The sequence below is a fragment of the Trichoderma evansii genome, assembly GCF_050947405.1.
Source record: "Trichoderma evansii strain SZMC 28006 chromosome Unknown GGI43scaffold_1, whole genome shotgun sequence".
Lineage (NCBI taxonomy): Eukaryota > Fungi > Ascomycota > Sordariomycetes > Hypocreales > Hypocreaceae > Trichoderma > Trichoderma evansii.
Window position 1 is genome coordinate 574,861 of NW_028145205.1, and position 22,415 is coordinate 597,275.

A 22,415-nucleotide genomic window follows, 5' to 3' on the forward strand; every position below is an offset into this window, starting at 1 on the left:
ATAAGTCGTAACCGCGCCTACTGTATACTGCTACGCTCCTGCAGCACCGTTCGGCACAGATACCACTATCTCTATGGCATCATCGGCATATAAAAAGTACTGCATGCAGGTATGCCACCCGCAAACCTGTCAACAGCGGCAATGTGTTGCAAAGCCTAGCTGCGGCCGTGGCATATCTCATATCTCGCATTGCATTCGGCCTCACTCGGCGGCTTTACAGTTTGAAATCATGCTTCAGATTGCTCGCTACTACTAGTCCTATTGGCATTACGGAGACGGAGAACAAATCAAATCCTTGCGCTGGATGCGATCGGTTAAACGAGCTTCGATAATGCTACCAGAAGAATGTGCAAACTGTTCCTCATACGGAAACTTTCCGTTATCATAAGCACTTCGAGCGCTATTGGCTCTGCTGGACAAGCTTGATTCAAAGGGGACAAAAAAAACAGACTGTGCTCCATTCGGAGTATCCAGGTGCTTAGGGTTGAGATGATCGCGCTAGCTGGCTCTTAGCTCGCCAAATCACGACCAAGGCTTATTCACAGACGACGACCCGCGCTGGCTGTGTTTAGTCCGCCCCATAGCGCGGGTTTTTAAAAAAAAAAAAACAGAAGGGGAAGGGACGAATTTAGCCCACTTTGCTAGACTGGGGATATGCTGGCCAACCACGCCAATCTTACATACAGCAGTAGCTGCTTCGGCAAGTTTACTTGGACCATTCTATATACTCCGTACCAAGACATCTTTGTTTAGTAACACTGATGAAGCACAGCTGACAGAGTTTCCGTGTTCTATCCGGTAGTGTTCTTCTTGGAAGAGGAATAGTATCATATCAATGACAGAGCATGTTAGCCACAAGGAGAAGCTGCTCCATGTGGGCATGGAGCTATAAAAGGGTGAGAAGCACTGCAAGTTTGTGACGGCTAGCATTCTCCTCGGGGATCCTTGCATCTCTTTGACCCGTCACTCTGGTATGAGAATTTCTCCGTTCCGTGGATGGCGCCTTGACATTGGCGGGCCTTACCAAAAAAACACAAGCGTCCTTATACAGCTGTTCTATTTTTGGGGCAAGGGGGTGACTTCTTTGCTTTCGGGACATGTGCTAGCCAACAGCCTATTGATCCTCGTCGATCAAGAGAAACCAGGGCTGCTAGTTCGTGGTAGTTCAATGTATTACTGCATATGGTACGGGATGTGTGGACGGCTTCTTGAATTAGAACCCGGGCGAGGTTCCCAACCTACGCGTACGCTAGCCAGCAATGGCTTACAATCATGTGAATCGGCAACACAGATCATAATACTAGCATTTACTACGGAATGTGGAATACAGAGTACGGAAATCGGAATAGCGCACTTGCTGCCTGGAGAGGCCAGGGCCCTGTTTAGCCTACAGTACAGACTGCAGATGCCGTCAAATGCGATCAAAACTAGTGTGAGCGACAAGGACTGCGTGTCCTGTCCCCGGAAGCACATACGGATCTGGAATACCCTTCTTTCTCATTTAGAACTAGCAGGGCCAATGACACGAGAGATGAGTCGTGCCTACGACCAGGTGTAAACAAGGCCACACAGCTCTGATGGGAGTTTGAATTTCAATTGCCGCCGTTGACGGACAGCCCGAACATGAGCGACAGGTAACGAGCGATGTCAATTTGGCCAGTCAAGCCTGTGACCCCAAAAAGCTAAGACATATGGGTAGTTTAGGATAACAGGAATAATCAATAACTCTCCTGGAAATATTTGGTGCCCTCTCATCTGCTTATACGCCCCAGGGCGTCCAATTAATGATATGATTGCCGCTTTCCGGACGAAGTGGGAGTGAAAGATTTGAGGGGCCGCCTTGTGCGCCGGTACCATGCCGCTCAACGGCCCACGACGGGCAAATCAGGAAACCACCGCCGGCTCTCGGCGCTCTGCGGCGGCGGTGCAGGGTGTGTGATGAGTAACCGTATGAAGCATAACAGTACGCATTGCTGGTGTATGACTCTACCAGTTCTGCTGGGGAGTTCTTCTATCTCAGCACATGTGGCTCAGGTTTTTGGAGATTCTTGATCGTCTCCAGCAGCGGTAACAAGGCGTTTGCCTTCCAAAGAGCACCTGAGACACTATATCACTTCTTTTACACGGCTACAAGTACGGAGTAGTGAATAGCCTTTTAACTACATCCAGCTAGCTTATCGACTCCGTACAAGAAAAGGAGGCACATCAACTAGCGATTACTCCGTTCTCCATACCACTCTGTACTTGCTGCTTGTATACTCGGCTCGCTACCTCTTGCCTTACTTGTTCTCCGTACAGAGCCCTCCCTACAGATTGGCAATACATACTCCGCATTACCCGACCGAAAGATCCGCTAAACAAGGGACAGGCTCTTTGGCAGGAGTACGAGTTTCTCAATTGGTCTGCTAAGCCCTACAGACCCTCTAGGAACAGTGGCTAGGCTAAACGGCCATTAATCAAAATAGGAAGGGTCTAAGCAGGGCAGATGAGCTGATAACGACATCATTTTGAGGGAACACGCTCCCCTAAATTTCTCTGGAAGCAACTATGTTATTGGCCACGGGGAGAATAGGTCTTAATCCTTATATCCAACCCTGTTTTTCTCCCACTCCCGTCACTTTATTGGCCAAATTGGGTACATATCCAGTAATCAAATACAAAACAAGATATTCCAATAGCACGTTTCTCTTTCCTGACATCTCCACCATCCGTGCTGGTAGTACCGCACTATTCCCTAGCGACTTTGTCAGCTAGACCTTTAAATCCTGAGATGAGATGATGCGACTCCAAGTTTGAACTTAAACACTTGCATGCTTAGCAGAGTAATCCCTCCAATGGTACGTCATAGTCTTAAGAGCTAAGATTGCTAGCCACAGCAATAGCTTAGTTTCTTGCAAGACTTAGTCACAGTTGATGGCCCGTTTTATTTCCAGGAATTCGACCAAAGCAGTAACCGAGATATACCCCATTTGTATCATGCAAAAACAAAGAAAAAAACTACAAAAAATTAAAAAGAAGCAAAACAATTTAAGAAGAAGACGGCAAAAAGGCAAAAAGGAATAATAAGCATCTCTCTGATTTCCTAGTCAATTTAAACTCTGACATGCTGCATCAGAGGCATTTTTATTTTCCTTGTATTGTAGCAAGTAGACGGCAGGTTGGCTTGTGCCAAAGTCCGCTCGCTCGCTTATACATTTTCGGCAGTTGTAATTTCGTGTACAAGGCATCTTATAGGTTCATCAGAATAGTTGCCTAATACACGCCGTCTCATACGAGTTACTCGAGCTGCTTCCTTAATCTACTTAGTTTTCTGACAGAAAAAGACACAAAAGTTTGAAGTTGTTCAGACATTTTCACACCAATGGTTGCGCCCATTGACTATCATCCGTGCATGTTTTCCTAGCCTTTCCACTTGTCTCTGTTATTTTCACCTCGCAAAGGAACTTGGCTCTGAGATAGACTTCTATATGTGGAGTATCTTTGAAAGTCCGGCCAATAGTCTGGCCCCCTCCGCTCCATCTCAAATAATTCTGACTGAAATGGTCTTACAAATTTTACGTGGGGGCTGGCTGGCTGGGCGAAAGGAAATGGGGGAGGGGGGGTGTGAGACTTGAAGCAGCAGCAGTTAGAATCATTTTGCCGCATTTGAGGGTGTAAGACAAGGCTAACGCAAGGCCAAGACAAGGCTATCCCATATTTTTGGGGGACTTGAACGCCCCTCTTGGAAGAAAGATGATGGCTGCAAGATGATGGGATGGGCTGCTACTAGGAATAGAACGCCATACAAAGGCCCCCAGGTACTAGTGTATGCTTGGATGGATTCGGACTCGGGTGGATGGAATCTTTCAAGGGTTCTTTCCTCCCTGCATGCTGCTAATCAACTGCCGGCCTGCAACGTGAGTTCACAGGGGTTCTAGATTGCGCCCAATTATTCGCTATATGCAGCATTGAACGGGCCTTTTGTCCATCTCACTTCTATCTTGCGTGTGTTCGGGAACGTATGTATTCGGGAAGATGATTGTCAAAAAAGTTGAGGGTGGTGGTGATGATTTCTATTCCGGTCCACAGGGGGACGCGTATGCATAATTCAAACTATCATTTTACACTTGCTTCTTTATGCCAAGTTCTTTTCTTTTCCTTGTTTTGTTCTTCCTTCTTTTGATTGCAGCGGCTAATGTCTATCTAAATGGTGGCAAATTTCATAAAAAAAGAAAGGACTAGATAGCCTTGCATCGTGGAGACATATCAAATTGCTATATTCAGCTTACTTGGCTTCCCTTGGCTATATATATGGCGCTTCCCCGAGCAGGTCGGCTAACCACCACAGCCTGTTCCTTTTGCTCATCGGTCAAGTTCATCTTAGAATAGTATTGCTCCTCTAGCGCTTGCTTTACAGCTTGCGCTTTATCGGCTGGGACGAGATGCACGCTGCATCCTCCCCACCCAGCTCCGGTTAGCCTGCTGCTGTAAGCCCCAGCGCCACGTGAGATACGGCAGATTTCATCAAGCTCTGGGCAGCTACACTCAAACAGATCTCTACATGAGTCTTGTGTCTCGTTCATAAGCTTTCCCAGCGCGTTGTTGTACTGGGTGGTATCAGTTGCTCCCGTATGCAGGGGGCGCTCGAGCAGGGTCAAGAACTCGAGCACTCGTAATGCTTCCGTAAACACATGCAAGGCTCGCTGTCTGAGTTTGAAACGGTCAGCACGAACCGGGAATACGGAAGTGAACCGTTTCTCTAGCTCAGGCACGGACATCTGGAGGACGGCAGCGATTTCCTCCCGCGTATAGCCGTCCTCCCGGGTCAGCGTCTGCTTTGTCACCTCGATGAGCTTCCGCAGCTCCTCCTCCTTACTAAGGCTCCTGGCAGCAGCATAGTCTGACCCGCCATTGTGGTAGAAGAAGGCTTCGTGGAACCCCTGAAGGCTGATGCCGAGCGGGCCAGCGTCCTGTGGTAGCTCGGTGCCGGGTGGGTTGAGCACGGCGTTGAGGTAAGCAGCCGCAAAGCTGACCTCAACAACACGAAGGTTGTAGTGGATGGGGCCAGTGACATGCTTATTTGATGTGATGAATGATTGTGCGATAATGAAACATAACTCGGGGCTTGTTGGAGGGAACTTGACTGGCCGAGCAGAGAGCACAGGGGTGAAGGACACGAATGTGGCGGATCCTTGCTCTGAGAAGACTGAGGCGGACTGGTCCATGCTGTGAAGGCTATTGTCAGCATCATGCACATTTTTAACAGCGTAGATCTGTTAGAGGCAAACTGTGTTGTTGGGGGCATGGGGACAGGGTGGTGTGAGATTGCTGGATACTGCAGGCATATTGTGTATCCACCTGCGAGGAAAATCATCGACAATGCAGCACAACGGGGTAAACTAGGGGGCCCCTCTTTTCTTTCAATAAACTTACCCTCCAGAATTGACCCCAACCGCTCGCTCGCTGACGATGGCGAGCTCCGTTAGCTCCTTTTTGTCCACTGAGCTCTCGCCGTTGGCAGTCATGACGGCCAGAGCGCTGGCGGAGACAAAGGCGGCGCTCGAGCTCAGCCCGCCTCCCACGGGGACGTTGCCATCCATAAGCACCTCCATGTTGCATGGCCGGAAGTCGGCCCCCTTTTTCTTGTACAGGAGGCTGAGCGCGCCGCGAAGGCCGCTCTTGAAATAGTTTGTCCACTCAAACTTTGTGGAATCAATGTCGACATCGCCGCCGATCGGAACCTCAAACTCCCCGGGGGCGAATTTTGAGCCCTGGACGTTGCGTACCAGGATCTTAAAGGTCTTTGCATCGGCGGCGGCCGGCGTGGTAGAGACTGCGATTATGGCATCGGCGGTGATGGCCATGGGCAGTACGGAGTAGAGGGAATAGTCGATGTGTTCGCCGATGATGTTGACTCGGCCGGGCGATCGGGAGATGAACTGCGCAGGGTGGCCGAACTCTTGCGCAAACGTGGCGAGCAGGTTATTCCATCGTGGCGTCTCTACTGCAATGGCAGTGGGAGGATAGATATCCGCCAGGGATGTTGCGACTGGGACAGAGCCAGACATTTTGGCGAGTTTTTTTTGTCTTTCTGCCACTTGTCGAAAGTGCGCTGTATCTCCTTTTCTTATTTGACAATGTTGTTTCTTTGCTGACGCTTTTTATGAGCTTTCTGAGCTAGTTGGCGCAAAAGGAATTGTCTTACAGTGTAATGGAATTTGTTTGCGCTTAGAAGTTGGAGATGCCCCGCGACAAGTAGTACCCCGCAGTGGTTTTTCGCACGGAAATCAGGGGTTCTTGCTTTTGGCCTCTATGACGTATGCAGCGCCTTCAAAATTTCGAGCTTTTGCGACTTTTTTGATTGCTCGGCGTAGCAGCAGCCGAATGGACCAAAAACAATTGCAAATGAAGAGGAAAAAGATGCTTCAGAATCGCGCAGGTGAGGAGATGGATGATAAATGCGAAAAAAAAGGAGAGCAGCGCGACACGAGAGTCTATACCGAAAGCACCAGATGCAAAGGAGATTCACAGGCAACCTAAGAAGAACACGCCATTAGACATGGATATTTTCTTTTAAATGATGATCTCTTTGGCGCGACTCTTGAAGCCTGGCCCCGCTGATATCGTCGGCGGTTTTGCGGGTACTACGGAGCACTGAGCAAAAAATCCCCCGTGGAGCCCAGCGACCGTTAAGCGCGCGAGTGATGTTGCGTCAAAGCTCCAGAGGCGTTGCAGAGTTGCGAAAAACCTCAATAGTCGTATCGCGAGATTTGGTAGGATTTGTTCTTTTTTCATAACAGCATTGACCAATTTTTATCTCCTTTGTGGCGCAATCCGTGGGAATTATGTCGGATTATTACGATTCCTAGCCCCGAGAGTAACCGCGAAATTTGCGAGTCGCGTGGTGTTGTGTTTCCAGGTGAGCGTGATGTTGCAGTAAAGGATCCAGACCGGGAAATTACTCGGCGATGGGGGTTATCAATATGTGGCCTCAACAAAAAAAAAATGTTGTATTTTGATCTATAAACGGAATTGATAAATGGTGGCTAATGATAAGATAGTACAATGCTGAAATGCTTTGAATGAAACTTGCGAGCTTTTTCTGGTAGTTCACAACTCATGTGCGGTGAAGGTAGAAGATGATGCTGGCGGAAGAACGAGACTTGGCATTTGTCAACCAGCTGTTGGTAAAATGGCCAAGTTTCGCCAGCTGGCGATGGAACATTTCCAGCTAAGTAAAGTTCTAGAAAATGAGAGGAAATGGGAAAGAAAATCATCAATCAATCTCATCTCTGCCAGCCAGAGCATTCTGCTCGATGACGCTACTTCGCCGATCATCGATTTCAGCCTCGCATCTCTCAGCCTCGCATCTCTCAGCCTCGCATCGATATCGGCTGGCGCACATGGAGCTCAGAGAGAAGCGCTCAGTAATCAGCCAAGAGCTGAAAACCCTTGAGCCCGGATCTCTGTACATCACGATCTCCGTCCCTCGATCTGATTCTCAGCTCCGTGATCCCTTCTCCGCTTCTTTCCAATATTTGCCTTACCTCCCTCACGATCTGGACTTGGCATCTTACGAAGTTTCCTGCGCTGAGGGTATCGATAGAGAGGAGTTTGACTGGGGCGTCTACCTGCACCGAGGCCATGGCAACGGCACCTGGTATGGACTCCGCCGGCTAAGCAGCTCGATCGACGCAAGCATGGGGACAGCAGGCATGGGTGGTGCTTCTGCTGGTGATTCTGCGGGTGATGACGCCAAAGGAGGAGCAGCATCTCGCATCATGCCCTTTTTCGGTCTCTCCCGACTGGACGTGTACCAGTCACCGCGTCTGCAAGCCCGCGTAGCCGGCCTGATCCGGGTCCTGCGAGTACCAAGCCCCTTTGCTGCCGGTTTGACATCCTATCTGGACTGGCTGGCGGTTCAGACGGCATCCAGCGCCACGAGGTCCTTCATCTGGGCGTCGTCCATGTATCTCCGCACGCGGCGTCACCTTTCCGCCGACTGTCCGTACGATGCGGTTGCGACGGACGTCTTCTTCGATACGAAGGGGTTCTTGCAGGAGGCCCTGCACCTGGCGTACAAGGAGGTCTGGTACGGCCTCGCAGGCCAACTGCCACGGCCTATCATGGCCTCTGCGTTTGGAGTTGAGCTAGTCCCAGCCGCAATAGCCGCAACGGAGCTCGCCGTGGACGTACGTATACACGAGAATGTCAACGGTGAGGATGACGGTGGCAGATCTGCCGCCGACGAGTATCATTGGGGGTCTGGGTATCAGCGCTCAGCTTCGGTAGCAGGGTCTTCGGATGATAGCAGCACCCTGGTGGGAGAAGAAACATGGGGTTAGATATGCCGCGGATAGCATCTCGATCGGCTTATCAGCGTGAGAACACGCCATCGGTACCAGGACGTCAAAAACTTGGAGAAAGGGGTGCGAGACGTTGGACATGGGGGGCGTGTGCGTCAAAGAGAGATTGTTAGTTGAGAAAGATTACTATTCTGAAACCCATCCTGCTGGTACTACCTGGTTGCCACTAGGCAGTAGTATGCGGTGACAGTATGCAGTGATACTCGTTAGTCTTTTAAGAGCGAGCAAGGTTGAAGCGTCCAACCGTACAAGTTTGCCTAGCCAAGGATAAATAACAAATAGATGCCTGCAACCTGCAACTTCGTCCGTGCCTCCCACTGGTAAACCCTTCGTAAAGCCGGTGACTGGTGACAACGTTTACGGGGGGCTGTGTAAGCATGCATAATAATTATATCTGGCCTAATATACTAAACTCCGAATACAAGGGAAAGATGGTCCGTGATTCTTAATCAGGATTACTTGTTTTAACCCTCTTTATTCTGACATCGGAATTTAATCCGCTGTCAGTTGAATGACTATTCCTGGGGTCAGACAGAATGCCGAAAGATGCCATATTAGGTAGCAGCTTGGATCTAAATAGAAGCACATACGTTTTTCTAGGCTGCAAGTTAAAAAAAGAATGATATTGTCTTATATATGGAATCATTGCTCCATATCGGGAGACTAGCTGTCAATCTCCAAAGATAGGCCAATTGCTTACACGACTGCCTTGCACTACTAGGATGTGTATGCATCGTTATCCTACGGTGCCTGACTTACTTTTTGCCTTTTGGTTGATCACTTGCCTATTTTGATTGGTGAATGGGCAAATCCTTGTGCTGCTCACTTCAACTGAGCCGGTGGGTGGCATATCGGCGGACTGATATTTTGGACACCCTCCTGGCTTCTTTACAGACACGTATAACTTTTACAAGTAGTATTCATTACTCAATCAACTCATCTTTCCCTTTTTGGCGAATCCCTAAGCAAAGATGCATGAGCTGATCCAGATACTAAATTAAGATGGCCCTGTATTGTGCGATTGGTAAGAGCTTATCGAGATGTGCGGCGGCCATGATACGGAGCAGCCGTTTGCATTTTCGGCAGTTGTATACGGAACAGAGTGAATATGAAAGAACCCAGGCAAATACAAGGGCTGATTGCTTCAGGTCAGCTTGACAAGGCAGGGTCTGTTCCTAGCAAGCAGGCAACAGCAAAGTGCGTTATGGGCGTGTAAGAAGCATACGACGACGACGACGACGTGGACGTGCAGGGAGTACAAAAGTTGAAGCAAGGATATTGGTTAAATATACCTATCTCAATGCTGTGTAGCGCAGTGGACAGCGGACATAGCCTAGCGGGCGGGTGTCGATCATTCTGCTCGATCGCCGATGATATCTGACCTCTGCATATTCTTTCTTTATTCTTTCTTTATTTTCCTTTCCTTTTGTTATTCGTCTTTGCTTAGCGAAAAGGTGATGACATTGGCGGGTACAGAAGTGGACAGGAGCAGAACAGAAAGGAATAGAAGAATTAGATAAAAGGTTTCAGGTGCTTAGCATTTCGGATGGAGCATCAGCACCATAGGTAGGCAAGCAGATGATAGGTTTGTACGACGAAGCTGTCATACTCACTATCATGCGCTCATGCTATATATGCCGCTGTCATTGGCGGTGTCATTATAACATAACGTCGCACACAGCATGCCACGCAAAACATGGCGCCGTTGAGAAAAACCTGCTTTATCAGAGTCGCACCGCTATCCAGAGGAATTTGGGCGACTTAAGCGATGCTCCGACGGCGGATCTCGCGCTAAAGCTGTTGTGTGTCCACATGTGCGTCCTTGGCCGGTATGAGAGATTGAATCTCGAATCTTTAATCTCCGCAGCGCATCTCGCAGCGCCCCTCGGATATCGCCTTGGATAAGTACCGGCGAGGAGGGGTAGATACGACAAAAATGACGTTGTGAGCTGCGTGGTGGGAGATGCACTGCTCTTGCGCGTCCTGCATATAAACCGCAGAGAAGAACAACCGGGTAAGTCTTTTTGAGGGCCTTTTTGCGGTCCTGAGAGAGTTTTTCAAGGGTTGGATACACGAATCGTTCCAGATGAGGGGAAGCAGCAGCTGATACGGGGGCGCCACAAGAGCTGCATTAACAACAACTAGCAGCTGTGCCTACCGGTGCTAAACTGGATTCCACGGTAGGACCACGACTGTGCTGTTAAGCTTTAGCAGCAGCGCAGCAGCAGGGCGGCTCCTGGATGGGGACTATTTAAAGCTGACCGCCCATTCCCCCTCTTCAGCAGATCCTTTAGTCCTCCATCAAATACCAGACAAAACTACTCTTCAACCAAATTTTTCAAATCTTCACCACCAACCAAACAAATACAATCATAATGGCTGGATGCGGCTGTGCTGAGGGCGGTTCTTGCGGTTGCGGTGCTGACTGCACCTGCCAGGGATGCGGCACCGTATGTCTATCTGATTTCTTTGTGTAACCCTCTTTTTGGGGATGATTTTTGGAGAAGATAATGGGATTATACTGATACAGACTGCAACAGCACACCAAATAAAGCCTCTTCAGGCTGAATACATCCGAGCTGGAATTCCTCTTCGAACGCGGGGACGTTGAGCTCGAAAGGGCGAGTGGTGACTTTTCTTTCTTGTCATTGAAGATGCAAAGATTGTACCTACCTATGTCAGGGATCCTGAGGGAAGTTTGTGGTTTCGTGGAGGGATTGTCAGGCGGAGAGAGAGAAGATAGTATTAAATTTGAATGAGAAAAAAACTGATTTTATATCATTAAAGCTTGCGAATCTGATGTCTCTCCTGGTGATACAGCTGCGTCTCTCAGATCTGGCCAGTTCTCAAGTTCCAAGCTGCAGGGTAGCTACATCACCTGAACAGCTCTCTGCTCACTGCATGCTGCGCATTTGTATAGCCAGCAGTTTTCTCTGAGTAGTCTCATTTATCATAGCTTTTGATGCTAGAATATTCAAAAAAGCATCAGGGATCATTCTCCATACCTCTTTTTAATGTTACGGATGGCGCCATCATTGCTGCATCTGCCGAGTGCTAATGCACCGAGTCCCTGAAAGCCGCACATTTAGGCGCTGTAGGTCCCGTACCCACGGAATATGTGGATTGTCCGATTGGGCCATGCCGCGGCTGGGTGGGACGCTCTGACATCAATCACTCTGCTTTGTCTTGCGCCTTTTGACTGCGACGATTCCTCACACGACCAGCACGACATAAACAGCTCGACGACATCCTTTTGCGGACGACCCTCTGCGTACACACTTTGTATTTGTTTGCATTTGTCTTGGCAACCTGCAGCTGCCCTCTTCTTACTTCATCTTGCGCTGTCCCGCCGCACGTCGAGCTTGACGCAGATGATGCAACGATCCCAAGCATAGCTCCCACAAGCGAACTTTTCAACGGCCTCGAGAGACCTGGATATCTGCCAAGAAGAGAGGGTTAACAGGCAAGGCATGGATCTTTCGGCGGCGACCCAGTCTCGTTCATCGTCCGCCGATACTGCCAACGACTCGATGGACACCCCGCGACGATGCTTCGTTTGCTTAACGGACGAGGAACCTACGGATCCCCCAGGCTCTTGGGTTGACCCGTGCCCATGCACGCTCGAAGCGCATCAAGACTGTATGCTCTCGTGGGTAACGGACTGCGAGCGATCTAATAAACCTCTAAAATGCCCCGTGTGCAAGTCGGACATTCAGATGGACGGTCCATGGGACCCTATCGCCCATATTCACGATGTCATACATCGCAAGTTCACGCGCGCAAGCCCGTTCATTCTCCTGACGGGTGTGTCAGTGGGCGTACAGTTCAGTTTGCAAATGTACGGCGCCATGGCATTGTGGACATTTGCGGGCAAGGAGGCCTTGCTTCGCTTTGCGCTGGGACCGGAGATGCTCATCGATGGGCGATCTCCCGGAGCGCTTAGATTCGCCAAGGAGCGCATAGTGAATGCGTTGATTTTGATGAATATTGCGCCGACGCTGCTCATCAGCCAGCTGCTACCAGGCCTCACTAACAGATACTTTATGCAGTCTGCATCCATCGTGAGTCTACCTATGAAAATGCGCGGTACAAGAAGCATGCGCGCAAAGTAAGAATGTAGTATACGCTAACGATCTCTTGTGCGCCAGTACGGAATCTATAGTATGATTCGAAACGACAACTTTCTGGAGTGGCCGCCTTCTCCACGACTGGCCATGGTGGCACTGCCCATCATGCGTAAAGCCTACTTTACCCTCTGGAGAGACTTTGTCATGCCCTACGAAGTGAAGCTGAACCGACAGATTTCGGGGCTGCCACCTATCGACCCGCGAGAAAACGGCGACGGTGCTCATAACCGACAAGACTTGGAGCGCAACGGAGAGGGAGGGTTTGTTGGTCTGCTCCAGAATATTCTTGATGTCCTGGACCCAGATGAGGAAGAGCCCGCGGCCGGGGCCAATAATGCTGGTCGTGAAGCACCACGACCAGGAGCTCGTAATGAGTTTCGCCTAGAACAGCGCGAGGAGGGCGATGAGATCAGGGTTGAGCTTCTCATCCAGGAGATTGAAGAGGGCGAGGCTGAGGTGCCGAGAGTAGAAGACGATGGGCAAGACGCTCATCCACAATGGGATCAAGCCCAAGGCGACCTTGCAGATGAGCACCACCAAGAAAACCAACGGGACGCACCTCAGGCACCGCCAGCAAGGAGAATGGGACTTGGCGGTCTCCTGTCCAGCGTGTCCAACTCCATCGTGGGAGCCCTGCTTTTGCCGGGCATCTCCTTTGCCATGGGCGAAGCTTTACGGCTGATACTCCCACGGTCGTGGACTGCGGCCCCGTCCAACAGGAATCACTGGCTGTTTGGACCATCGCCTTCAGGGCGACCTGGCCTGCTACAGCAACAATGGGGCCGCAGTCTAGTAGGAGGATGCCTCTACGTCGTCCTCAACGACATCCTCAGGGTGTACAGCAAGTCTCGCAAGGTGGCGGCCATGCAGAACCGAAAGGTGAAGAACGTAGATAGACCCCGACGGAAGAAGTAAGTGCATGAGAGTAGTAATTTTTTGCGATTTTTCGAATTCTGCGTCAGGCACTGCAGCGAAGCATGGGAAAGCACAACAAGGGCGGGCATATGGGATGGGAGTTTTTGGGGCGGAAATGCTACAAATTTGCTATTGCTTTTATAACCTTCAAGTATAACGAAGCGTACTCGCTCGAATTAGACTCGGCTACTGTCTATGAGATGGAGAGTTTGTGGCAGAGGGCTTCTTTTTATCAATGTATTCATATATGTATAAGCATCTGCGTGTATATCAGCAAATAGGCTGATGATATCATTTTGCGCTTCTCCTTTACATGGTCTCTGAGACGTCACATGAAAATAGTCTAAGTAATTAAGCATCTCTCCTAATGCCTCGATGCCGATATCGATACTGATAACACGGTACAACAGATAACAAGAAATGCCGGCGCAAAAAGAACAAGAAAATAGAATATTCCAGCCCCTCGGCGCAAGCGCTTTGCCACTTTGGGCCCCACGACAACCCATGACAGCCTAAACTGGCCGCGGGGTCTCCTTCCAGCCAGCCTCTTCCCTCTCTTTAGACTCTCAGCTTTTTCTTTTCGCCGATCAGCCTTCCTTTCAATATCGAAGATTCAAGAATTTCTCCCTGTTCTTTTATATAAAAACGCGTTGAAGGCTCACGTAGCTCTCGCGCTATTACAAACACTCACGAGCTTAAGGCAATAATCCTCTGTTGCAGACATGGTACGAAGCCGCAATTTCTCTCTTTTTCCCCTCCCCCTCTATTTTTTTTGGGGGTTGCCGAATCATCCCCAGACGCTCTGACTCGGAGTTTTTGTCTGCATTGCGATCGATATACATGTATAAAGAAAGAATTGAATTAAATTGCTCATTGCTAACCTCACAACGCTTCAATCCAGGCCGCCCAACAAACCCCCAAGCAGCGCCTCGCGCTCGCCATCTGCGACTTCCTCTCCACCTCCACCACCGACGGCACCCTCACCGCCGAGGACAAGGACTCCATCGACGTGGCCGTCAACTGCATCGCCGAGTCCTTCAAGGTCGATCCCACCGACGATGCCGCCGTAAAGACCGCCATCGGTCCCCAGACCCTCCTCCAGGTCTTTAGCAAATACGAATCCTCAAACCCCTCTTCATCAGCAAACGCCTCTGCCTCCGCTTCAACTCCCGCAGCAACCTCAGCCTCCTCTTCTCCCGCCTCCTCCATCCCCGAACCCTCCGACGCCCAGAAGAAGGAGGCCGAGTCCCTCAAGTCCAAGGGCAACGCCGCCATGGCCCAAAAGGACTACGCCTCCGCCATCGACCTCTACACCCAGGCCCTCGCCCTGCACCCCTCCAACGCCGTCTTCCTCTCCAACCGCGCTGCCGCCCACTCTGCCGCTCGCGACCACGAATCCGCCCGCATCGACGCCGAGGCTGCCGTCGCCATCGACCCTACCTACACCAAGGCTTGGTCCCGCCTGGGTCTCGCCCGTTTCGCCCTCGGCGACCCCAAGGGCTCCATGGAGGCCTACCAGAAGGGTATCGAGTACGAGGGTAACGGCGGCTCTGAGCCCATGAAGAAGGGCTTCGAGACTGCCAAGCGCCGCGTCGAGGAGGAGCAGGCAGCCCAGGACAACCTCACCCGCTCTGGACCCGGTGCTGGTGCCGGTGCCGGCGCCGGCGGCATGCCAGACCTCAGCAACCTCGCCTCCATGTTCGGCGGCGGCGGTGCCGGTGGCGCTGGCGGCATGCCTGATCTCGGCTCCATCATGAGCAACCCCATGTTCGCCAGCATGGCCCAGAACCTGATGAGCAACCCCGACCTCATGAACAACCTGATGAGCAACCCTCGTCTCCGCGACATGGCCAACCAGTTTAGCAACGGTGGTGGCATGCCCGACCTCAGCTCCATAATGTCCGACCCCAACATTGCTGATCTGTAAGTTTTTTTTTTTTTTTTTGCAAGAGTTTGAAGATGATGAGAGACACTTTGCTAATCCTTTCATCACAGGGCCCGAAACATGATGGGTGGCGGCGGTGCTGGTGGTGCTGCCCCTGGTGGCGGTGCTGGCCGGTAAAGAGACTGGCTTTATACATAGAAAGGGAGGGATTGGAGAAAAGGGGAGTCAGTGAGCAAGGGCTGTTCTAGCTATATGCCTGTGCGACATCACAGCTGTATGCCCAATGAAGAAAAAAAAAACAGAAACAAAAGGCCTACGTCCTCATTTAGATATGACTGAGTAACAGGCGCAATGACCTCAGCGTAGTTAATGAATTGTAAATATAGAGAGCTAAATGGAGCCCTCAATTTTCACTTTTGATTGTCTTAACATTGCTCGCAACTACTTAATCTATATTTTCCATCTTCCACTACCAATGTACCAAACAAAGAAAAAAAAGAAAAAAGAACGTCTTTGAAGCCACCGCTCGTATGATAAGATTGAAATGCTCACGCACTGACTGCCCTTTCATTATTTCTTCTCCAAGTATGACGCATCGTAATTATGCCGTGAGAGCCATTCTTTAATGCTAACACAAAACGCCTCCCTAATAATGCATGCCGTAAAACGGTCTAGTCGTGCTATGAGATTATGATATGATAATATTTCTACAAACCAAAATGATGTTGCGGGAATAGTCTCCTTTATTATTAGTACTTTCTCTCATCACCTTATTTCTTATTCTTGGCCGCTTTTATGCTGTGAAGGGCCGCGGAAAACACGGCCTCGGTGTCCACGAAGAGACCCGGCCCGTAGGCGTCGAAGGCCTCGAATATGTCGACCCGAAGCTATTGTGGTTGCCTGATTTTCGCCCGTTTTTGGTGGCGGCTGATTTTCGTTGCTGAGGGGGGCTGCTGGTAGATTGGCTGGCTCCTGTATGCTTTTTATGAAAGTGGCGGGGATTCTTTCGAGCTTTCCTTCGCTATTCTCTTTAGGTGCTGTAGTTGGGGATATGCCACATTTGCCGTCACTAGAATTACGTGGAGGGATTGGTGGCTGTTTTGCGATGAATGAGCCCCTGATGCCAAGTTTAGGAATTAAAGATGGGCCTGGGCTGTCTTGGGCAACTGGGGCAGATACACGACGCTGCTCCTGTTGAATGAGTTAGGAACGCTGAGCTGTTACCGCGGAACACTGGATTATACTCACAGACGTGATACTGCCATCATCTCTCTTTGCCGGAGACTCGTTGCAAGCGACGGAGCCCGAGGTAGAGGCAGGAGACGTGTGATGGGGCTCGCTTTTTGAATGCACACGACGGGAGTATCGCGGTCGCATGAAAGTGACAGTATTCAACTTGGAAGAGTGGGCTGTTGCACTTGTCGTAGATCCTACAACATAAATATTAGTAACTGTAGTGCGTATTGTTTGGGCGGTTTTGTTACCGTTTGTCTTGCCCCCCCCACCCACTGCAATTGACTCGACGGTAACTTCTTGAGCCGCTTCTATTATGGGTGATTTTCTCGATTCATGGCGCTCAGGTCCGTTAAGACTGCTCTCAGAAGTAGCAGTATTCGCCTCGGACAGGCGGCTAGACCTAGTTGACAGGCTCATCGGCGTGTTGGTCATGCCGCGTTCATCCATGATAGACACTTCATCAGACCATCGAAGTTTGCTGGAGTGACCGGTGACCGCCTAAGTCTCGGTTTTCTTGACGATTGAAGAAGTATTCTGCTGAGCAGCATGTATCGTTTTGGATTCAGACTTTGTCACCATTGTCGCCCGAGGTGTGAATTCAGGGGCCACAGGATTCAAGCGGGACCCCTAAGAGGACCCGTTAGTATCCTCTAAAGAACTTGAGTTAATGTTATGAATAATGCCAGAATCTACCTCATTCTGACACTTCTTTTGAGTGGTTGATTTGCCATCGCTTATCCCGGATACGCTACTACTCTGGCTTTCATCCTGTAGCTCGCATGTCTCGGTAGTGGTTCTCTCAGAGCAAGAGTCGCTGGCAACAGTGTTTGCATCGTCGAGTTCGTCTGCGGCACTGACCTCATCTTGCGGTTTTAAGAAAGTCTGCTTCGACCATAGATCTGCATATCGCCCGTTCTCGGCAATGAGATCACTATGACAGCCTTGCTCGACGACACTACCATTTTCGATAACTACGATACGATCGGCATTCATAATGGTAGAAAGCCGGTGACTTAATGAAGATTGGTTAGAAGAGCAGATGAAGTGGCATTGGCTGAGAACTTACGCTACAACGAGTGTGGTGCGCCCTTGACAGAGCTTCGCGAGAGAGCCCTGAATCTGCTGTTCAGTGTCCGTATCAACAGCGCTAGTAGCCTCGTCCAGAAGAACTATATTAGGCTGCTTCAGTATCGCCCGGGCAATTGCCACACGCTGAAGCTCTCCCCCAGAGAGTTTCCTGGTATTATTAGCACAGTGATTAAAAAGGCCAATAAATCAACGAAAGAGGCGATAATGGATACTTACACTCCTCTTTCACCGACCTGCGTCTCGTAGCCTATAAGAATCGTGTAAGCATACAATTTACAAGCTCTACATCTGAGGTTATTACTTACCATTGGTATATGTCAAAATCTTATCGTGAATCATAGCGGCTTTGCACGCTTCAAACACCTCCTCATCGCTTGCAGTGATTTTGCCGTAGCGCACGTTGTTCATAATGGTGTCATCAAAAAGATCCGCATTTTGAGGAACCATGCCGATACGTTCACGTAGACTATATATCACGAGTTAGTGCTGTCAATGGCGTCAGATATTGGAATGGACATGTACCTGAAGAGTTCAACATCACGAATATCCTGGCCATCTATGGAGATGCTGCCTGATTGAGCCTCGTAATTTCGGGTCAAAAGCTTCAGCAACGTTGATTTTCCTGATCCAGTCTTTCCTACAAACGCCACTGTCATACCCGCCGGAATATTTAGGCTAACGGATTTGATGATATCCCTTTTCGTATCGTAGCTGAAGCACACATTATCAAATTTGACTTCTCCAGAGATGAACTTGAGTGGCCGCGCGTTCTTTTTATTCTCAACCGAAGACTTGGTCTTCATGATCGCCAAGAGTCGTTCCGCATTAATGAGATCATCGCTCATATTTTTGCCGAGGCTGGCGAAAAACTGTAGCGGCGCAGCAAGCTGTGCCCAATACATGAGAAGCATCGCGAACTGCCCTGGCGTCGCTTGCCCATTGCGAATACGGAAGACGGCGAGAAATGCACTTGCCATGAGGCCTGTAGTGAGTACGATGGTTTGAAAGGCAACGGACACAGACCAACCCAGCAGGAATTGTTGCTCTTTAAGCCATCGGTTAGTCACCGCATCCGCATGTCTATTATCCTCGAAGCCAATTTGATTGAAGGCGCTAGCAGTATGCCACCCGTTCAGACCCTGGGTTCGAACCCTATTCTCTCGATACCAGGCAGCCGTACGTGTGCGGCTAGTTGATTTGGATTCATTTACAAGGCGAGTTGCAAGTATCATAAAAACGGTTCCAGTAGCCGCAGTAATTAGACCTTCGTATGCGCCGAATGTAATGGAGAGATAGACAATAGCGACACCCATATCGACTAGCATAGGAGCAGCCTGAAGTAAAATGCTTTCGATTGCATTTGCGATTGCGCCGCCACCATGGATGGCCGTCAACAAATCAGCCGGGGGCTTTGACTCGTGAAAATCAGCGGATAGGTTCATTATGTGGGAGTAAGAAACCCTAGCCAAGGACTCTTGCGAATAGTATCTAACAGGTATCCATAGCCATGTGCGGACGAGCTCAATGCCAGATTCGGAAGCCGCTAGTCGAAGAAGTGCGAAGAAGGCGACGGCTGCCCAAGGATTGCTGGAAGACTGGCCAAGGGTGTCCATGATGATGCCAGTCTGCCGGGGAATGAGCAAATGCAGCGCATTTGAGGCGAGAAGACATAGTATAACCCCTACTGCTCGTAGCTGCAAGCCACGATTTCCCACGGGCAAAACGTAAGGGAACAACATCTGGATACGTTAGCTGAAAGTCAATCGAATAAAAGCTCTGTTGAGCATAAAACTTTGATTAGAAAAGTTACCCACCGCGAAGCCTTTGACATATTCAAACCAGTTTCCCCCCTCTTCCAGCCTTTTTTCCATAATTTCACGGGCCTCTCTCTGTCGGCTTTGCCAAGGGGTCTCAGTGTTGCTATTGGATGCACTTTCGCTTTGCGTTGTCGACCCATAGTTGGAGTTGTTTTTAAGCTTCCCTGAGTTTGTCTGAGTCTCAGATTGGTCGCCATTGGAGGTTGATAGAAGTGACTGTCTTTCTTCATCCAACGCTGGCGGGGCTCTGGACCATAGGCCCAAGCCAGTCCATACCACCAGAGTGGAGAGTGACACAAGTCTCAGGGAGAGAAATACAATATGGAGGACATCAAAGCGGCTTAGTACAATTCGCTTTAGATGAAAAGCCGTCAAAACTGCGATGGAGAGCTCAAAACACCACGCGAAGGACCATGATCCGCGAAAAGGGTACCACACCACGGTTTCGGACTCAATCAGCTGGATAAACAAGTTGCCAAAGACGAGAATACATGACAGATAGTTTATGAGGACATGTTCAATGGGGGCAGATCTTGTAATGACTGATTGCGTGCTGAGAATGACGACTTGGACGACATATGTTGACAGGAAACATCCAAGTATGATGGTGACAGCCCGTCGGCTGGGTCGCTCTGGCAAAGCACTCTGGTTCTTCTTGAGAGCCTGCAAAGTGCAGGAGGCCAGCAGAGATGCGATAAAGAAATAAACGAAGACAGTCGCCGGATACAAGTACTTGAGGGCCACCAGGACCGCGCTCTCGCTGGCCTCGGGGACCATGTTGGGTCAATAGCCAGATGTCGAAGGCCTCGACCGATGAAAGTGGTCTAGCGCTGTTGCAGATCTAGATCGATGGTGGGACGAAGATCAAGATCACAATGGATATCGAAGGCTGAATCTGGAGCTGGCTGGTGTGGGAGAGACAGGGATCTCCGATCTTGCAACTGATGTCGATATGGCCGTGAGAAGGCGAGAAACGCTTGGTTTGGGGATGGAAAAGAGCGAGAATGGCCTTGTAAGAGACGAAACAGAGCTAGAGCCGGCGAGAAGGTCTGCAGTAGCGTACCGTGAAACGGACTAAGGCACTGGCTGGTCGAGTATAAGCGGCGAGATACAGCGAGAGAGGCCAAAACTACGTTGTGCTGTTGCCAGGTGGGAATCGTGGTGGGCTGAAATGAGGCTGAAGCGGAAGAGCAAGGGGCGAGAAGAAGGAGGAGGAAGACGGTTTCCACCAGCAGCTTTCCTCTATATTGTATGCAATGGCTGCAGCAAGGGCCGAGGCAAGAGCCTGGGAGGCGTGAGGCCAAGCAACTCCTGCTATTGCTGCTGCTATTGCTGCTGCTATTGGCGAGAGGGAAAAGACTTTGGTGGACAATTGAGCTTGAGCCGCAGGAGGGATGGATAGAGCTAGGTATGTACCTTGCAGGTGTTTACACGACTAAGTCACGAGAAGCTCGGCCCAGCCGACAGTTCCAAGGTTCTTATAGGGACAGGCTCGACCTGCCTGTTTGATACGCCCAGATTGTGCTGTGTCGGTCCAGATGCTGATTGTGCCTTTGCGTGTTTGCGTCTTGTTCAGCCTCTTCGTTCGCTTTCATCGTGTTCCATTTCAATCTCTGCCCCTGGCAATCACACCCTCAAGGTTCTCCCGATCCAGCTCAGGGATTGATATGGAGTGGGGAGGAATTGAGGCCTGCCCTGGCTGGTTTGCCCCATTGTCCATGGCCGGCTTCAGCCTCTGTGCTCTCGTCTCGTGCCTCGCTCGCTTTTCTCAAGCCACCGCGCGTGCTTGTGGCTCTGGCTGCGAAGCTACTAGGTGGGCGCACCAACCGCTTACATCGAGTAAGGGCGTAATAGTAATAGTTTATTGTTAATTACTTTCCATGTAATGTATGCACGCCTCTCTCCCACCTATCACAAAGCCGCCAGCATTTCACCCGGACGGCCCGCTAATCCGATAGGCGGCTACCCGAGCGCCTTGCGAGTGTACATACTGTACCTAACATGTACTACCAGGATGGCACGAGTAAGAAGCAAGGCTGGAGAGTTCACTCAACTATTCAACGGTTGGGCTACTGAATTGGGCTGATACATGTATTTGTACATTTGTACATACTTGTTCAGCCCCTGCAATTACGACCCAACTCAGCATTGCATGAAGGTCCAACTTCTCACAGTGGCACTGGTACCAAGTGCCGAGGTGAGGGCCAGGCTCTGGCGGCCTCTACAGCACCTACCCACGGGCAATAGGTGCTGCACGGGCTGTAATCACTGCGCGCGCGGTGGCACGGGAGACGGAACAACAGCCTGGAACTGTCAATGTTCCGTCGATGCATATCGCGTACCTCGCACTTCTCTCCAACACCGCAGTTCCAGTTCCAGTTCCACCTCCCTCAGCGGGCATGCGTCGGCGCGACAGCATTCGATTGCGAAACTCTATAAGGCGCTGCGGCCGCTGTTACGAGGAACCTGCCTCTCTAGCTCCAGTCGAGTCAGGCTAGGATGCCTTAGTGGCCCATGATCACCGAGACGCCGAAGCCATTGACAAGCCCTTGGAGGCTGGGATAATTAAGAGTACAGACCCCTGCCCAAGGCTGCCTTGCAATCTATGCGCTGGGCATGGCGAGAGCGTATACGGATGGCCTCTTTAAGTAGTAATTGGAGAGCACAGGGGGCTGAGAAAGCGCAAAATATGACTTCTTTGGTGACCAGGTCATGTCAAGGTCACAGCTGAGAGGGTGCAAAAGAGGGCAGTCAGAAAACAAATGACATGCAGGCAATCGGTTGGCTCTCTTATACGGCTCGGAGCCCTCGCGCGATGTTACCGCTCCTCATCCTCACGGCTAGAACGTCCGATTTGATCCAATCGTTACGCTTTACCCGCAGATGAGGAGAGCAGAGTTGGATGATGGTCCATCTATTTGGAGCTGACCAAGTCCCTCCAGACACGGTCTTGTCGGATGTGACATCGAGATCTTCCTGCTCCATATTTGTGTGCATATGC

The 22,415-nt window shown here is 50.3% G+C and overlaps 6 protein-coding genes across 6 annotated transcripts; 3 read left to right on the top strand and 3 right to left on the bottom strand.

Annotated features, from left to right (window-relative positions):
• Positions 1-4,088: 4,088 nt before the first annotated feature.
• On the bottom strand, positions 4,089-6,228 carry GGI43DRAFT_4425 (galactokinase). Its single transcript, XM_083209841.1, has 2 exons — positions 5,413-6,228; positions 4,089-5,205 (listed from the first exon to the last, which is right to left on the bottom strand). Exons 1-2 carry the CDS (start codon positions 6,045-6,047, stop codon positions 4,260-4,262), a joined length of 1,581 nt encoding a protein of 526 aa, XP_083065810.1. The 5' UTR covers positions 6,048-6,228; the 3' UTR covers positions 4,089-4,259.
• Positions 6,229-6,847: 619 nt separating this feature from the next.
• Positions 6,848-8,786, top strand: GGI43DRAFT_4421 (uncharacterized protein). Its single transcript, XM_083209839.1, has 2 exons — positions 6,848-6,986; positions 7,041-8,786. Exon 2 carries the CDS (start codon positions 7,230-7,232, stop codon positions 8,322-8,324), a length of 1,095 nt encoding a protein of 364 aa, XP_083065811.1. The 5' UTR covers positions 6,848-6,986; positions 7,041-7,229; the 3' UTR covers positions 8,325-8,786.
• Positions 8,787-11,467: 2,681 nt separating this feature from the next.
• On the top strand, positions 11,468-13,899 carry GGI43DRAFT_389636 (uncharacterized protein). Its single transcript, XM_083204228.1, has 2 exons — positions 11,468-12,406; positions 12,494-13,899. The coding sequence occupies exons 1-2, from the start codon at positions 11,816-11,818 to the stop codon at positions 13,385-13,387; spliced, it is 1,485 nt and encodes a 494-aa protein (XP_083065812.1). The 5' UTR covers positions 11,468-11,815; the 3' UTR covers positions 13,388-13,899.
• Positions 13,900-15,530, top strand: GGI43DRAFT_389638 (uncharacterized protein). Its single transcript, XM_083204229.1, has 3 exons — positions 13,900-14,112; positions 14,289-15,310; positions 15,383-15,530. Exons 1-3 carry the CDS (start codon positions 14,110-14,112, stop codon positions 15,447-15,449), a joined length of 1,092 nt encoding a protein of 363 aa, XP_083065813.1. The 5' UTR covers positions 13,900-14,109; the 3' UTR covers positions 15,450-15,530.
• A 519-nt stretch (positions 15,531-16,049) lies between these two features.
• GGI43DRAFT_378216 (uncharacterized protein) lies at positions 16,050-16,955 on the bottom strand (the record flags this gene model as incomplete). The annotated part of the gene is made up of 3 exons (XM_083202661.1): positions 16,050-16,463; positions 16,521-16,702; positions 16,757-16,955. 3 exons carry the CDS (start codon positions 16,953-16,955, stop codon positions 16,050-16,052), a joined length of 795 nt encoding a protein of 264 aa, XP_083065814.1.
• A 90-nt stretch (positions 16,956-17,045) lies between these two features.
• On the bottom strand, positions 17,046-20,388 carry GGI43DRAFT_4569 (ABC transporter ATP-binding protein). The gene is made up of 6 exons (XM_083209855.1): positions 19,412-20,388; positions 18,120-19,336; positions 17,903-18,063; positions 17,814-17,844; positions 17,575-17,745; positions 17,046-17,520 (listed from the first exon to the last, which is right to left on the bottom strand). Exons 1-6 carry the CDS (start codon positions 20,189-20,191, stop codon positions 17,136-17,138), a joined length of 2,745 nt encoding a protein of 914 aa, XP_083065815.1. The 5' UTR covers positions 20,192-20,388; the 3' UTR covers positions 17,046-17,135.
• Positions 20,389-22,415: the final 2,027 nt, after the last annotated feature.

Coding starts and splice junctions, on each gene's coding strand:
- GGI43DRAFT_4421 (XM_083209839.1), top strand. CDS start 7,230: ATGAGAGGAAATGGGAAAGAAAATCATCAATCAATCTCATCTCTGCCA.
- GGI43DRAFT_4425 (XM_083209841.1), bottom strand. CDS start 6,047: ATGTCTGGCTCTGTCCCAGTCGCAACATCCCTGGCGGATATCTATCCT. Junction 5,206..5,412: donor GTTGGGGTCAATTCTGGAGG/GTAAGTTTATTG, acceptor TAGCCTTCACAG/CATGGACCAGTCCGCCTCAG.
- GGI43DRAFT_389636 (XM_083204228.1), top strand. CDS start 11,816: ATGGATCTTTCGGCGGCGACCCAGTCTCGTTCATCGTCCGCCGATACT. Junction 12,407..12,493: donor TTATGCAGTCTGCATCCATC/GTGAGTCTACCT, acceptor CTTGTGCGCCAG/TACGGAATCTATAGTATGAT.
- GGI43DRAFT_389638 (XM_083204229.1), top strand. Junction 15,311..15,382: donor GACCCCAACATTGCTGATCT/GTAAGTTTTTTT, acceptor CTTTCATCACAG/GGCCCGAAACATGATGGGTG.
- GGI43DRAFT_4569 (XM_083209855.1), bottom strand. CDS start 20,191: ATGGTCCCCGAGGCCAGCGAGAGCGCGGTCCTGGTGGCCCTCAAGTAC. Junction 19,337..19,411: donor AATATGTCAAAGGCTTCGCG/GTGGGTAACTTT, acceptor TAACGTATCCAG/ATGTTGTTCCCTTACGTTTT. Junction 18,064..18,119: donor CGTGATGTTGAACTCTTCAG/GTACATGTCCAT, acceptor CGTGATATATAG/TCTACGTGAACGTATCGGCA.